General features: G+C 40.4%; 1 protein-coding gene across 1 annotated transcript; it reads right to left on the bottom strand.

Moving 5' to 3' along the window:
- Window positions 1-1,632: 1,632 nt before the first annotated feature.
- Window positions 1,633-15,636, bottom strand: LOC124250276 (NACHT, LRR and PYD domains-containing protein 2-like). The gene is given in 8 exon segments (XM_046682099.1): window positions 1,633-1,936; window positions 5,378-5,545; window positions 7,553-7,723; window positions 8,037-8,207; window positions 9,947-10,117; window positions 12,090-12,260; window positions 13,540-15,134; window positions 15,544-15,636. Coding segments are annotated over 8 exon segments (2,844 nt in total).
- Between the last annotated feature and the right edge of the window lie 1,002 nt (window positions 15,637-16,638).

Raw genomic sequence — 16,638 nt, 5'->3', positions numbered from 1 at the left:
TATCCAAAAGCCTTACTTAAGTTAGGATCATATGAGTGTAACCCCAAATACTGCAGCAACCTTGAGAATTTGAGCAAATTTATCTTAATAAGGGCCTCCAAGGGATGGCAATGCCAAATAGTAAGAGAAATTGGTTCCTTCCTGGTATCATTGAGTGACTATGTTAAGCCATACTACCTCCATATTTAGTTAATAAAGAATTGTGTCAATTTGTGGCCTTTATCTTCTACTTGACTAATTCTTTCAACTAACTAATGTGATGTTTAACCCATAAAATGTAGCACAGAAGGAAAAATGTGAAAGAGATTGAGATATGGAAGATAAAATGAGGAAACAATATGGAAAATAGAAAAGAGACAATAAATCAAGAGATGAAGCCTGAATTTTTTTCCAGAATTCTGAATCTCTAGCAGCATAAAAAGAAATAAAATTAAAAATAGGAAACAAGAGACAAGACTATCTCAACAACAGCCAGAATGAAAGGATGATTGGCTACAAAGAAACAGCAATTAGATTGGGAGCAGATAACCCAACAGCAATGAAGGCCAAGACATTATTTAAGCTTTCAACCTAAATTGCTAACCATAGGCCATTGTTTTTGTAACCGGGACCTTGATAACATCTGCATCTCAATATTCTCATTCTAAAAGTAGTCACATCACCTACCTGTCCAGTTTGGTGGAAAAATTGAGAATATATAGATCACTCACTTTTGTCAGTGCCTAGGAATTAGTGCTAAACAGTGATTTTGAATTAATTTTTAAAAGAAAGTTCAAGTGATTTTGCCACCTTTTCTATGAATTACCAGCAATAAGTTGTGAATAACTCAGGAAAAGGCTGTGTTTTCCATGGCAATGGATTACACACACACAGAATCATTGCAAGTTTAAAGAGAATAGTGATGTGGTCATATTTATGCCTCATCAATAACAGGATATATTAGAACGAGGATTGGCAAGCTATGGTCCATGGGCCAAATCTGGTCCATTGCTTGCTTTTGTAAATAAAGTTTTATTGGAACACAATCATGGCCCTTCATTTATGTATTGTCTATGGCTGTTTTCATACTACAATGGCAAAGTTGAGTGGTTGTGACAGAGACCACATAGCCTACAAAACCTAGAATATTAGCTATCTGGCCCTTTACAGAAAGGAAATTATCAACTCGTGTTAGAATATCATAAAATGGATTAAGGAAGCTACAAACCATAATGATCAAGTTGACTCATCAGGCAACTACTATGTCAGGCCAAGAAATACCTGAGCTATGGCAGAAAGAAAGAAGAAATCAACATAACCATCTATGAACTTTAACATTCTTTCCTAGGCTAAGTATGTCAAGCATATAGTTTACTTTGAGTTGGCTCTTGGGCATATTAATAAGCGCAGCTTCAAACAAAGTGCTTTACCTTTTATTATCCTTATATCCTTGTGAAAGATAAAACATAACAAAGTGGGTGTGTGACTTGTACAGAATTTACTAGAAACCAAAGAGTGAAAGCCAGTGCTAAATTCTACATTTTGACCCAGGAATTAACACTTGGCCCTCTGTTCTTCATAAATGAGACATCTTAGAGAAATCAGATCACCCCCTTTGTGAGATGTAATTACTAGAGAATCATGTCAGGGCGCTCAGGAGAAGAAGTCAGAACATGAGGATCTGGTTGTTCTGGCATTATTACATTCAATCATCAATTTTGGATTGCTGTCCTTCACATCTTTCAACAGCTTCTGTACTTCCACACTAGATTCATCAACCTTCAACCTGAGTGTCTTTAAGGGGCCATCACTCTGTTTCAAAGCCTCAAAGAGCATCATTATTCCATTCTTCCCCAAGACATTCTGGCCCAGGTCCAGTGTTTCCAACCTCTGATTGCTGATGAGAGCAGATGCAAGGCCCTGACAACAGGAAGGAGTGATGGAACAGCCCCAGAGCCTGTTGAGAAAGAGGACAGAATCCCACTCATTCACTGAGCCACTTCTTATTTAGACCCTATTGTTTTGCCAGGCACGTTCTTACTTGCTGAGGACCTAGTAGTGAAGAAACGGGAGAAAAAGTTATTTTCTTCATGGAGCTTATTTTAGCGACATGAGACATCAGGACATATTCTATTAAAGACAGTGGATAATAGTATTATAATAAAATGAACAGGATTATGGTAAATTGGCCATAAAATGATTAGGTAGGTTTATGGTGGTCAGTGAATTCCTCATTGGGAAGGTGATAAAAAATAAAGGAAGTTACAAAGTGCGACATTATGGTAATTGGGGAAGGAAGCCAGTGTAGCTGAAATACTGAGCTAAGGGGAGGTAGAAAGAGTGGCTCATAACTAATAAGAGGACCCCATAGGATCTTGTAGGCTATTGTGAAAACCTTCAGATTTTATCTGCAGTGATAAGAGGAGCTTTTGAAACAAGGGTGTCATGGTCTGGCTTGCAACCTGAAAGGTACCTCAGGGTGATGGTCTGAGAACAAACTTCAGGAAATCAAGAACCAAAACCAGTAGCCCAGTTCAGAGACTATCCAACAATCCATGTGAGAGTTGGTGAGTGTTAGCAATGGAGAGTGTTAGCAGTAGAGGGCGCTAGGTAGTCATCTTCTAGGTATCTGGAAGGAGGTGCCTCAAAAGGGTTTGAGTGTAAGGTGTGAGATGGTAGAAGTAAAAGATCAGAAGCCTTGCGGTCAGTGAATAGAAGGATTGGACTGTTTTCTTTTCGACTCTACAGCAAGTTGAGCTAATGACACTCAGTAATGCATGATATGTTATCATCGCCTCCATTCCTCACCTGCTTTTCCAAGAGCTCCTTCTAAAAGATGCCTTTGTCCATGGAGGACGGAGGGAGGCACCAATGAGAGTAGATCCAGCTCATGCCAGCTTATGCATAGCCTACTGAGCTGACTCAAGTCAGTGACCCCTCAACCATGTGCCCTTGAGCACACAGCATCTGCCCATCTTCATGATTTGTCTCTAACCATCCTTCTGCTGCCCCTGGCACTATGATAAGCACTGGAGGTACAGAAAATAGATTCAATTTCTCTCTAAAAATTTACAATGGGTCAATGGATTAACAAATTGTGCTATGCCCACACAAAGGGATATTATTTAGCCATATGAGGAATGAAGTACTTACATGTGCTTCAATGTGGATCAACGTTGAAAATATTATAGTAACTGAAAGAAGCTCAACAAAAAATATTGTATGACTCCATTTATATGAAATATACAGAACAGGTAAATCCATAGAGACAGAAATCAGATTTGTGGTTTCCAGGGGTTGAGAGGATAAAGAGTGACAGTCCATAGGTCTAGAGTTTCCATTTGGATGATGAAAAAGTTCTAGAAGTAGATAGTGGTGGTGGTTGAACAACATTGTACATATATTAAATGCCATAGAATTGTATACTTGAAAACAGTTCATTTTAATTAAAAATAGGAATACCACATGAGCCAGCTTTCCCACTACTGAGTATCTATCCAAAGAACATGAAATCAATAATTCAAGAAGAGTTATGCACCTCTATGTTCATTGCAGCATTATTCACAATAGCCAAGTCACAGAAGCAACCCAAGTGCCCATCAATGGAAGAATGGATAAAGAAGATGTGGTATATATATATATACACACATACATATACATACATACAATGGAATACTTCTCAGCCATAAAAAAGATAAAATCATGCCATTTGTGACAACTTGGATGGACATTGAGGGTGTTATGCTAAGCAAAATAAGTCAGACAAAGAAAAACACCATATTATTTCACTCATGGGGAAGATAAAAGAAACACATAGATATGGAGAGCAGATTAGTGGTTAACAGAAAATAAAGGGATGGGGGAGGGCAAAAGGGGTAAAGGGGCACGTATGCATGGTGATGGATAACTAGACTATTGGTGGTAAACATGATGCAGTCTGTAGAGAAACTGAAATATGATAGTGTACATGTGAAAGTTGCACAGTGTTATAAGCCAATATGACCTCAATAAAATAATTTTTTAAATGACATTTTATGCTATGTGAATTTCACCTCAAACTTTTAAAAAGTTACAGTTCCAGTGACTGGGCAGGACAATACTACAATTTATTGAGAGTAGAGAATATTGCAATAGGATAGTTAAACTGTGACCTATCAAAACTAGTTTGTTCTTCCACATAATAACCAAGGCAAGAAGCAAAATACTAGATAACCTGCAAACTACAGGGTCTAAGTGCTCTCATCAGGGAAAAAAACAGTAAGAACAGAGACCTTGCCGTGGAGAAGAATTGTGTGTGTTCTAAGAACTGAGAAAGAAGCCAGTTGAGGGATGTACACCAAGGTAGGAAGAAAAGTGTGAGATGAGGTTAGAGAGACAGGAAGGGGGTCAGTCATAGCGAACACTCTAGACTTGTTAACAAATATGGATTTATATGCTTATTACATAAAAGTTTTTATAAACGAGGTTTACAAGATCACAAAGTAACTCAGTAAATGCATTAACTGTGCTGTTAAGAGGATGAGTCCTATAGAGGAATTGTCTGTTCCATGAGGTAAAAACAGAATACCAGAAGTCACAGCTAATAAATATCAGATGATACACAAACCATAGTCTAATGTCAATGCCCCTATTCAATGCCTTTGCTATGGTGCTGGATCCTTGTTCAGCGATCTAGAAAGATGAATCCCAATCTGTAGATACCATGGATTTGCTTTCCAGCATGTTCTCCAACTTCTAATTCAGGGGAGCTCAAACTTGACTGAATATTGGAATCATGTGGAATATCTTTAGAAATTCTGATGCCTGGATCCACTTCCCCTAGATTTAATCAGTCCAGGGGAAACCCAACCATCAAGAATTTTAAGTGTCCCAGATACAGACAAGATATAAGACAAAACTATCGTATATATGTTCCAGTGTTCTTTCTGGTCTCTGCAAGGCTAAGGAAGTATTTACCTGACCCAGATTCTCTTTCCATTAGGTTTGTAGTTGCAAAGTAGGTGGCATCAATGAGATGCATTTGACTGAGACTTGGAAGAGGGAAGTGATGCAGAGCTCACCATCCTGGTGGAGCCATTGCATTTCCTGGGGGTAGTATCCATCTACAGTTTGCTGGGTATTGAGCTGGGGCAGGCCCCCTGTATCCCCTTCAATCACTGGATCCCAGAAGAAGCAGTGTATTCCTGAAATCCACTTCACTGGAGGCCATATCCACCTATATCCTGCTCCTCCAGGCCCTCTGAACGACTCCGTAAGCACCCAGTTACCTGTATTCAATTGCTAAAGGGGCTTTCTCCTAAACTTGGACCAGGAGTGACACCATTGCAGCCTACCTTCCAAAATATCTCAGAGATTACATATTTCCAAAACACTTTAAAAATGAATAAAAAGTACCTACCCCAGGTATTTTAGGTTACAATTTGGCTTCTTCAAAGCCTCACAAAGAAACCATAATCCAGTGGCTATGGGATTGAGACCCAGGTCCAGGTTTGTTAGGCTGGAGTCTCCTTGGAAAAGCTTTGAGATAAGTTTGCAGCCACGTCTGGTGATGTTGCAATGCCACAACCTATGAGGATGATCATGAGAAGAGAAGTCTATTATTCCTCTGTGACTTATGCCCTGTGAAGTGGTTGCTAATTCCAACACCATCTTCTACTTCAAGCCATATACTTTCGGGCAAGCTTGTACATAAAAAACATACAAATGGAATGATAATTACATCATTTCCACCCTGCCTATGTGGTAGAGAATTAAACTGGCCTTTGTCTGCCACCTTTTATCATGGAGAAACAGATATACATCTCAAAAGATACAGATTTTCCTAGAACAGCAGCATACCATATAGATCAAGAACTCAGACTCTAGTTTCAGATAGACCCAAGACTGAATAAGCCCTGCTTATTTTCTGCATGGTTAGATCGCTGGGATTTCACTCTCCCTGTATTTTTATGTTTTATTTCAAGTCTTGGATTTAATGGTCCCAGCAGAATTGTGGTACACCAAAAGTCCAATATTTCTGATATCTTAGTGGCTATGTTTCTAATTTAAATGCTATAGATTTTCCTACAAGCTTAGGCTTCTACTAGTCCTCCTGGTTTGGAGGCCAGACCACAGAAGGATGGCCACGTGGTACAGATAGCATTGATTGCAGATCCACCTGCCTAACAGCCCTGTGCCCTAAGCACAGCATAACAGCAACAGAGGCTGCAGAACCTGAAGCAACATGACAAAGACGACAGATAACTGGACCAAAAGATGTCATGCTTTGTCTTACGTGAAACCCCAAAATCATATGGAAACCTGGAGGGTTTGGGGACGGGGCCTAAAACAAAGTCTAACATTAAGTTTACAGTCTACAAAATGAAGGCTTGGTCCAACATTGACCTTATATAGAAAGTAATGATAGTTGACAACTCAGTTGATAGAGGGGGCTTCATACCTACTACACAGTAATGACCATGCATGCTAAGTGGTTAAGCTTTGGCTTTCTAATTAGTAAAACTGAAATAAAGGTAACTATCACATATAGTTGTAAGGATTAAAAAAATGATTCTTGTAAATTTAGTAGAGTCTATGATACACAGTAAGTGGTTAACAAGCATTGGGCATTTTTCTTTTTTGTTCTTTAGATGCCTAAATCAATTCTAACTTTAAAATAGGGCTGTCGACATAGCAATATCATTTAGGAAATTTTACATTCTTCTAATGAATGCTGTGTGGGTAGAGCTATGATCTTTTCCTTTTCTCTATCTGCCACTATAAACTAAATACCTGTTTCTCCTTTTCAGCCTTAAACAATTGTGGCCTGTCTGGATTAGGTATATCCTAGGTTAAGGCAGATTTTCTAGAACCAGCTAGAAGCCACAGGACAAACTGACAGATGGTAGTTTTAAAGGAGAGCAAGAACCCCAGAGAAATAAAAACCAGATAAAACTTCTGAACAGAAATCGGTCTCCAACTCTACACAATTTCTTGAATGTTACCCTAACTATGATTCCAACATGGACAGGTAGTTCATGCTGAGCTTGTTCCCATGTAACAAGGGTCAACAAACTACAGCCCATGGGTCAAATCCAGCACACTACCTGTTTATAAATAAAGTTTTATTGGAACACAGCCACACTCCTTCCTTTACATGTTCACACTGGCAATGGCAGAGTTGAATAATTGCGAGAGACACCATATGGCCCACAAAGTGGAAAATCGTGACCATCTGGCCCTTTGCAGAATAAAGAGAAATGTATTGAACCCTACCGTATAACTTGATCCATTCCCAAGTGCAGGAAGAAGTATGTCATGTAAACTTTAAGAACACACACAAAATATCAGAGCTGAGAACCAATCGCCTATCCCAAATTCTCAGAACAGGAAGAGGACGAAAGTAAAACCTGTTCTGAAAGACATGCAAATATTTACATCTGTTTCTACCTGTTCTTTCCCCAGCTCATACTAGGGTCTTGCCAGTTTCATTCAAGTAGAATTATTAAGTGCTGTCATTTCTGTCCTACTTGAATCCAGGTATGTGTGTCCATGTACACACACACACACACACACACAGCCAGCAGGGACTTACACCAGGGTCTGTAGTTGACATTCAGGGTAACTCAAGCCCTCACATAGAAGTTTCACCCCACCATCCCCAAGGTTGTTGTTGGCCAAGCACAGGTATGTCAGCCTCTGGTTGACAATCAAAGTAGAAGACAGCTCCTTACAACAGGCTTCAGTAAGATGACAGTTTTCCAACCTGCAAAAGCACCACACAAGTGGTAAGACAGTGAGAATACTTCCAAAATCCAACCTTCTGGGCTGACAGCCCTTCTTGTTAATTCTCTTTCTCTGTCTTGCACCAGTGACCAAAGCCTGAAGGACCAGGAAAGAGAGAAGAGCAAGCAAAATGCATAAATCATCTGCCTGGGACCATAAGTGGGAACCAGGTGTTGACATCAGTAGGAGGTCCCACATGAGTTGCCCCATAAGTCCAGAATTAACATCATTCTTCTCTATGTGGCCCCAGGCTTAAAATGGAGATGGTCCATGGGAGCAGATGAGGGACTTACGACAACTTCTGCAGGAAACACTTTGGGTGTCTCAGAGTCGTACACAGCAATTTGACACCCTCATCTAGGAGCTCACTGGCTGTGAGGTCCAGGCATCTCAGGGACTGGTTGATTCCGAGGGCCAAGGAGAAATCATCCCACTTCTGAGCTGCATCACAACAGGATCCCAACCTGAGGGATAAATGGGGGCAAGTCATTCTTCTGGGGTGACACAGAGACTGTATCAGATTTTGCTTCCCTGAAAATTACATACTTCTTTTCCATCTCATTCTACTCCAATATGTGTTCAACACTGGCCTGAACTATTGGAGAGAGTTGATCTCCTTTGCTTCTTCAAATATCCCCACGGCCATTTGATCAACACCCAGCCTCATCTTTAAGAGGAAAAAATCTGTACTAGAATCTGTATGAAGTTGCACCAACATGCCTGCTATTTCTCAAAGTCCGCTTTTTATCTGATCACTTTCTCCCACCTGAGTCTGTCCTAATCCCACTTAGAATTAAATATGTGATTCCATAGGGGGAAAAAAATGCCTGATACTCAAAATTCAACTTCATAAATTATTAGGGAATATGCAAATTAAAACAAGGGGACAATTTGACACTTGGCAGCCAGGTCCAAAATTTGTTGAGTTTAAGTGTTGCAAGGATAGTGACAACTGGGGGCTCCTGTTGATGGGAATATGAATGTGGTGCTGTTTTGGAGAACACTGAGGCAAGTAGTCCCTTACATTTGTCTCTGAAACCCAGCTGCTCTTATAAACACAGGTCAGAGTGGACAACCCTAGGACAAGCTTGTTTGACTCATGGCTCTGTTTCTCAATATCTTCAAAGTCTTTGCAAGTTTCTTAACCTTTGTAATATTCTTTTCTCCTCCAATCTGTACTTTGAGGAGAAACAATCCCTTTATGTCAAGCAAATGAAGGAGATAATCAATCCATATACTGTGCGTATTAGAAAGTACTTATAAGTAAAATTGGAGTTCTTAAAATTAGTATCTTTCTTACCTTGGAGCTTAACCTATAACAAGAACCTTATAAGTTTACTTAAGTAATTGGAATACAGGTGAAACATGAAGGGTCTCAAATCAAGTGGCCATAAATAGGCGATTCTGTATCAGCCATTTGTCATTTTTGAGCCTCAGTGTATCCAACTCAGAAACAGCATTAGTCAGAACTTTAGAGCAACAGACATTTTTCTAATTAAATGAAAAATAGCACCATCAGAATTCATCAATAATGGTAAGAGCTACCATTAGTGTCTGGTGCCTATGCAATGCAGTTCACATCCCATGTTCCATTCATTCAATTCTCAAAATCCAATTTTATGGATGAAGAAACAGCTCAAGATCATATAGGTCATAAATATCAGAGTGAGGATTTGATCTCATTCCCAAATCCAAAAACCTGTACCACTAGCAAGTACCTCAGATTGCTACTCAACTAAGTAGAGAAGGAAACAAAAATGGTACCCTAAAGATGGTGATGATAATCAGAGCACTCGTCGGGATCACTCACAGCGGAATCTCTTAAACCAATGAGCTACCAGGAACCAGGACACTTGATGCTTCTACAGTGTTAGTGAGTGGCCAAGTAAGGTTGATGGCTGCACTGAATCACAACAGGTAGGCAACATGCAGTCTGAAATACCAAGTCCCTAAGCTAAAGGATGACTCAAAATTCTGGGTGTTTCTTTGCACTCAGTATTTGGTATTCAATGCATTAAGACAAGCTGGCTGGGGAAAGAATAGAGGTTGAAACCCCATCCAGGTTCTATTTGAGAATATGTTCCCCTCTTTAGCATGGCATCCATTCAGAGTGGCTACCATTTTCTTTCTAGTTCACCCAGCAGCACAGCATAGCTCACAGCATCCTCTCGATGCTGAGAGCAGCAATGACTGTGACATCTACCTCAGATACTGTAGGTTACATCTTGAGTGTTTCAGCATCTCACACAACAGCAGCAGCAGCATCTTATCAGTGTGGACATCACCTTCCAGGATCAGGTGTGTCAGAGTCTTCTTACCAATGAAAGCCAGACACAAGTCTCGATAAGCATCAGAAGGGGAGATGTTTTTAATCCTAGAAAAATGAGAAGGGATTCCATTTTGAGAGTGCTATAGATGGTAGATGCTGTGAACAGATAGTGAGATGAGATGCCACAGGCCAGGATGGAGAGGAGGAGATGGTCTGGTCAAGCTTACCAAGTCAATGGAGTCATAGCTGTAAGGAAAAAAAGGAGTGACTACCAGTGGAAATAGTATATGGTGATGGGAGGGGCGATGGAATTGGATAGTGAAGGGCTTGTCTTTGCTCATGCTGCTCTTCAGATTGAATATCCCTATCTTTATATTTGTGTTATATCCTTTATTTCCTTCAACACTCAGCTCCCATATTTCTCCCCTCCCCCTCAGTACCTGCTGACTTTTTGTACTAAGAGAAATCACTTCATACTACACCCCCATGTAGTCATCTGCATTTTCACAAAGCAGTTTGTTTGGGCTACAATAAGTTATGATACATAAGTTAACAAATAAATTAGACTCCTTGAAGGTATGGACCATTGAGTTGTTCTTTGTTTTCTATTTCCCCATCTAACATGATTGTGGGATTTTAAATGGGATTAAAAGAAATCTTAAGTAGAATATAACATGGATTTTCTGTAATCAAACTCTAGGCCTCAAGAAACAATTCAGCACAAAAAAAATAAGATTTTCCCAGCACCTGACTGCACCACCTTCTTCAGAAGAAGAATCAACCAACCTCGTGTTATGCAATAATGAACCAGCTCATAAGTTTTCCTGCAGGCATGGTAGGAAATAACTGTGGAAAGGACTTTGTAAGGGCTTCTTTTAACCCACCTTAATTTGAGATACAATCAACACCTGAATTACTGCCTCTCCTACTACCCTCTTTCAGACCCTCACTTTCACTAGTATTTTTTTTGTTACAGCTTTTTAACCTGTTTTTATCTAGTACCTCCAAACCAGGCAATCCATCCCCCCATTGCGAAATCCTCTTCTCCCTAAACTCACAATTGGTCTTACAAGACTTGAGCCTTCATTTTTAGATAGTAAATGTTCTTGTGGCTCAAAAGAAGCTTCAAAATTAAATTTCAGCAGAGAGAGATCCAGGATAAGGGGAGTGCCAGCTGTTCAGAATCCCTGCTTAAGTTGTTCTTAAGTCTTGGAATAAATTAGAAGTGTGTTCTCATTTCTCTTTTCTCATGCAACACCACACAGAACTAGAGCAATGTAAAGTTTTCAAAGTCATGCAGAAGAAATTTCCACCTTTCCTGGCAACAGCCTATTGTTAGATTGTGTTGCTTTGTACAGACAAGTTCCGTGGCATTCTGAGATAAGTGAGCTACTTGTCACCTGACATAAGCAGGTACAGTCAATTGATGTTTGGCACAGCTATTTGTTCGCAGTAAATAACACTACATTTTCAGTGGCTTGATTAAGCCTTCTAAGGCATCTACAACCATTTATAGTTAAGCCTTAATTAAGCCTTCTAAGCATACCGGTCTGGGGGAAAGTTTCAGCAATGTATCTGTATGTAATTTTGAACAGAACTGAAAGTTTATCCCTTGAATATGTATTGGTTTAAAAGGATGTCCTAATAGTCACCTGCCCAGGTGGCTCACATCATGATTATCATCTGCCACAATCTACCTTACCCAGACTCACTTCTTGATCCCCTTCCACACACTAGTTAAACGTTCACCATTCCTCACCAACACTGTTATTCAAGTATTTTAAACTTTGCTCTCTGGAATATTTCCCCAATTCTCATTCATGTCTCCTTCTGACATGCATGTGCCTGTATTTCCTACAAGCTGAGTTTTAAATACATCTCATAGCAGCTATATAACTGGCCAAATTTCATGACAATGCCTCAATGTAACAAACAATTCCACCATTAAGCATACTTAAGGATAGGAATCATTTCATTTCTGATCACCTGGCTTGTTGGAGCCAGAGGAGGCATTCAACTACTGCTCCCACCTTAAAAACATCTGGGGATCACCATTGGAGGATTAGCTTCTACTTACACCACTTTCTGGAGGTGACAGGTGACACGGGTTATCTGCTCACAAAGAATCCTCACTGAGGAATGACTCAGGAAGCTCTGACTCACATCCAGAAAGCTCAGGTTCTTGTTTGAACTGAACACAGAGCAGAGATCTGTCCAGAGAGGGAGAGAGCGATGGTCGCACTGTGACCTACGAGGAAGTGATAGAGAACATATTCAGAGCACATATTGGGAAAGTAACAGGAGTCCTTAGGCTGTACTGCAGAGGAAACCACCAACAAAATGAAAAGGGAATCAACGCAATGGGAGGAAATATTTGCAAACCATGTATCTGATCAGGGGTTAATATCCAAAATATATAGAGAACTCATATTACTCAATAGAAAAAAATCTGATTAGCAAATGGGCAGAGGAACTGATTAAACATTTTTCCAAAGATGACATACAAATGGCCAACAGGTACATGAAAACGTGTTCAGCATCACCAATCAGGGAAATGCAAATCAAAACCAGAATGAGATACCACTTCATATCTGTGAGAATGGCTATTATCAAAAAGACAAGAGATAAATGTTGGAGAGGATGTAGAGAAAAGGGAACCCTTGTGTACTGTTGGTGGGAATGTAAATTGGTGCAGCCACTATGGAAAACGGTATGGAGGTTTCTCAAAAAATTTACAGTAGAACTACCTTATGATCCAGCAATTCCACTTCTGGGTATCTATCCAAAGAAAAAGAACTCACTAAATTGAAAAGTTATCTGCACCCCCATGTTCATTGAAGCATTATTTACAATAGCCAAAACATGGAAACAAGCTAAGTGTCCACCAATGGATGAATGGATAAAGAAGGTGTGAGATATATATATACACAAAAAAACACACAATGGAATATTATTCAGCCTTAAGGAAGGAAATCCTGTCATTTGGGGCAACATGGATGGATTTTGAGGCTGTTATGCTAAGTGAGAAAACTCAGAGAAAGACAAATACCATATGTCTTCTCTCATATGTGGAATCTAAAAAAACACAGGAGAACTCATAGAAACAGAATAGATTGGTGGTTGCCAGAGGCAGAGGGTGGGCAAAAGGGTGAAGGTGTTCAAAAGGTGCAAACTTCTAGTTATAAGATAAATAAATCCCAGGGATGTAAGATACAACATGGTGACTATAGTCAAAAGAAATTGGTAGGGAGGGAAAATATGTAAAATGTTAAGAGTGTCTAGGGATATTCTAAACCCATTCCCCATATGAACACTACAACATTAAAACAAAATAAGGCTCCAAGCCCCCATTCCTAATCTGAACATCATGTTCCCATTCTAAATGGTGAGCTGGTGGGAAGAAATTCCAGCAAGAAGCAAGTTATGACCCTAAACCACAGGGCACAGGAGACTGTCCTCTTCCTAATGGAGCATGAGATGAGACTCAAGATGGCAGAGCTGGGAGAGTAAGAAATAAGAGTTCTTACCTCTCAACCTGAGCATCCAATTCTGATTCAGTATCATTCTCCAGGAATATCCCCTTTTCTACCTGCAGTGAAATTTTCTGTAAGTTTTCACAATGTTTAAGGCAGAAAGAAGACTGCATCATTTCAAATGTATTTGTCAAGTGAATAGAGATTTCTTTGACATAGCTCATTGCATTCTTCACAAGCTGCTCCTCCTGAGATTCATAAAGACAGTACAAAACCTCCTTCATGTCTGTCACTGAGGACAAGCGTTTATTTTTATTGGACTTTACCCTGAATTCCAGTAATTCTTGTTTGACCTTCCTCGACACTTGACAGCCAAAAGTTGTCTCGAGCTCCCCAGCTCTCTTTTCGTTCAAGAGGCCAAATAAGAAATACCCCACATGGGTCAGGCTAGGGTTCTTGAGTCTTTCTTCCTTGGAGAGCAGCTTCTGCACACCCCCAATGTCCCACCTGCAGCTATCCCCATCTTCCTCCTCCTCTCTCTCCAGAACATAGAACAAGGCAGCAAGAAACTGCTGGATGCTGAGGTGGATGAAGGAGTAGCAGCCCTCGCAGTCTTTGCCCTTCTGGAGGATATTCTTGTCCAGGAAAGGATGGAAGTCAGACTCCTTTACCCCAAGTCTCTCGAGGTCTTCTCCATCAAACATAGATGTCTGTGTCCATATGCCCTCAGCAGCCAGGAGACACAGAGCTGTCACTGGACCTTGGAGGAATGGACTGGGGCAGCTGCCAGGAGGTGATGTGAACTGGCTGCAGAGGAAATGCAGGAACAGTGATGTGATGGTTTGGCAAGTTGGGGCGGGGTCTTCTCCCTTCTCCATCTGCAGTTTCATACAGGTGCAGACGATCCAGCACACAGCAGGAGCTGAGCCCAGGTGGAATAAAGCTGCATTGCTCTTCATCAAGTCAAAAGCTCTCAGTGCTTGGGCCTCCTCTTCAAAGTGTTTCAGGAAATACGCTTTCCTATCCAGCTCTAAGAACCCCTCTATTTCTATGAAGAACGGCTGTTCAACCAAGAGCCCAAGCTCTCTCAGAGCCCCAGGTCGAGTGGTGATCAGCAAAGTGGCCTTGGGTAACATTTTTCTCTTCAGCAAACTCCCCAGGAGGACAGGCACTGGCTTCTGCTTCTGCCAGTCACAACACATGTCATGGATGAGTGCCCCCGAGGGGACTCTCAGCTCATCGAAACCATCGATGATGAACAGGATTTTCTGAGCTTGGGTGAGGATCTCTGGAACGGCATCCTGCAAATCTGGCCAGTTCTTAGATAGCAGGTCTGCAAAAGAGCACTCCCCCTTGTGGTTGAGTTCCTTGCAGCTGAGATAGAAGGTGGAATTGAATATCTTTGCGTGGTTGTCCTGTGTCCAATCCACCATCCACTTTTTGGCCAGTGTTGTTTTCCCAACACCTGCAGGACCATGCAGCACGACTGTAAGTGGCATTAGCTGTGTGGATATTTGGGGATTCAAGAATGTTATGAACTTTTGGCTTCTCTGAGTGATACTGTAGTGAAAGTCATCACCATCTCCTGGCTAAAATGTGTTCTCCCAGATAGAAAATTTCTCCATCGTGCTTCTCTCTCTCGTCTTCACCTGTAGTAATACGTAATGGGAGAAAGTTGGGGTGCCAATTATACTCAACTGGAAAATACACTTTGTAAAGGACCAGAAATAAGGAATACCAAGAAGAGGCAAATCATCTTACACTCTACCAGACACCAAATGTATGACTGTAATACAGTATTCATCTACCTGACTTTTCCTACTTCCAAGTCCCCGTCTGCCTTTCCTGACTTTGGGTTATCTATTCTTTGCACTTGTGTGCACTTTGTAAAATACCTATGGGTGAAAGTTTGACCATAGGATTATTTGTACTTCCTAGATGAAACATTATTGTAGATAAAGCAAACTTTAAATATTCAAGTCTTTTATGTATATTCTACTATAATAAAAATAAAAGTTTTAACTATTTTAAAGCATACAATTCAGTGGTATTGAAAACCTTCAGTGTCATGCAACCATCACCACTATCTAGGTCCGAGACTTTCATCATCCCAGATGGACCCCCCAAACCGATTAAGCTCTCACTCCCCATTTCCGCCTTCCCCAGCCTCTGGCAACCACTAATCTGCATTGTGTCTCTGGATAAATTCTGGAGTTGGGACATTTCACATAAACAAAATCAAACTCTGTGGCTTTTTGTGTCTTGCTTCCTTCATTTAGCATAATGTTTGAGCTTCATAGAGAGTCTACCATTAAGTCTATATTGCCTTCTTGGTTCACCCAGTTTGACTGAGCAGACTGTGATGTGAGAGAAGCCGAAGGAGTAGACACGCTATTAGAGGTGATTGATTCTGTCAAGTCCATGTGCTATGGAAAAGATTATATACAAATACACCAAATACCTAAGAATAAGTCTATAATTGTGGGTCAGGTCTCTCCCCTGAGAATTACAAGTTTGTAAACGGCATTGAAGTGATCGTCAATAAATGGAGAAATAACATTCATAGAGTTGGACGACCCTATTATAATATCTGTTCTTTCCAAGTTGTTCTACAGTTTCCATGGATTCCCATTCAAGATACCAGCAGGTTTGGGTATTTGATGAGCTAAATTTAAAGTTCATATGGAAATGCAAAGATGTAAAATAATCCAAACCACTTGCATAAGAACAGTAATGGAAAGATTTACACTGAAAGATGAAGATGAGGGTCTGGATGAGGATGTGATAAAAGCAGCTCAGGGCACAAAATTTAAGATGATACTGACTTGCTCTAACCTCATCCTGACCCTGAATTACACTACCATGTAATAGATCAAAAGATAGGAAACTGGTGTAATGTAAACAATGGACCAACAAACAGAATAGTGAGCTCATAACAGACTCACATCACACAGTCAGCATCTTATAGTTGTGACCCTACAGTGCACAGCCATGGGGAAAGAACAGTCTTTTCAATAAGTGGTACTGTGTCAATCATATATCCACATAAAAGAAAGTCTTATCCCTATGTCACAGCATACACAAAAACTAATCTGAGATTGATTATAATCCCCACTGTGAAAGGCAAAGCAATAAAGCTTATGAAAAGAAAAA

The sequence above is a fragment of the Equus quagga genome, chromosome 13, assembly GCF_021613505.1.
Source record: "Equus quagga isolate Etosha38 chromosome 13, UCLA_HA_Equagga_1.0, whole genome shotgun sequence".
NCBI classification, from domain to species: Eukaryota; Metazoa; Chordata; class Mammalia; order Perissodactyla; family Equidae; genus Equus; species Equus quagga.
The sequence above is the reverse complement of the archived record's forward strand: the minus strand, read 5'-3'. Positions and strand labels throughout refer to the sequence as shown.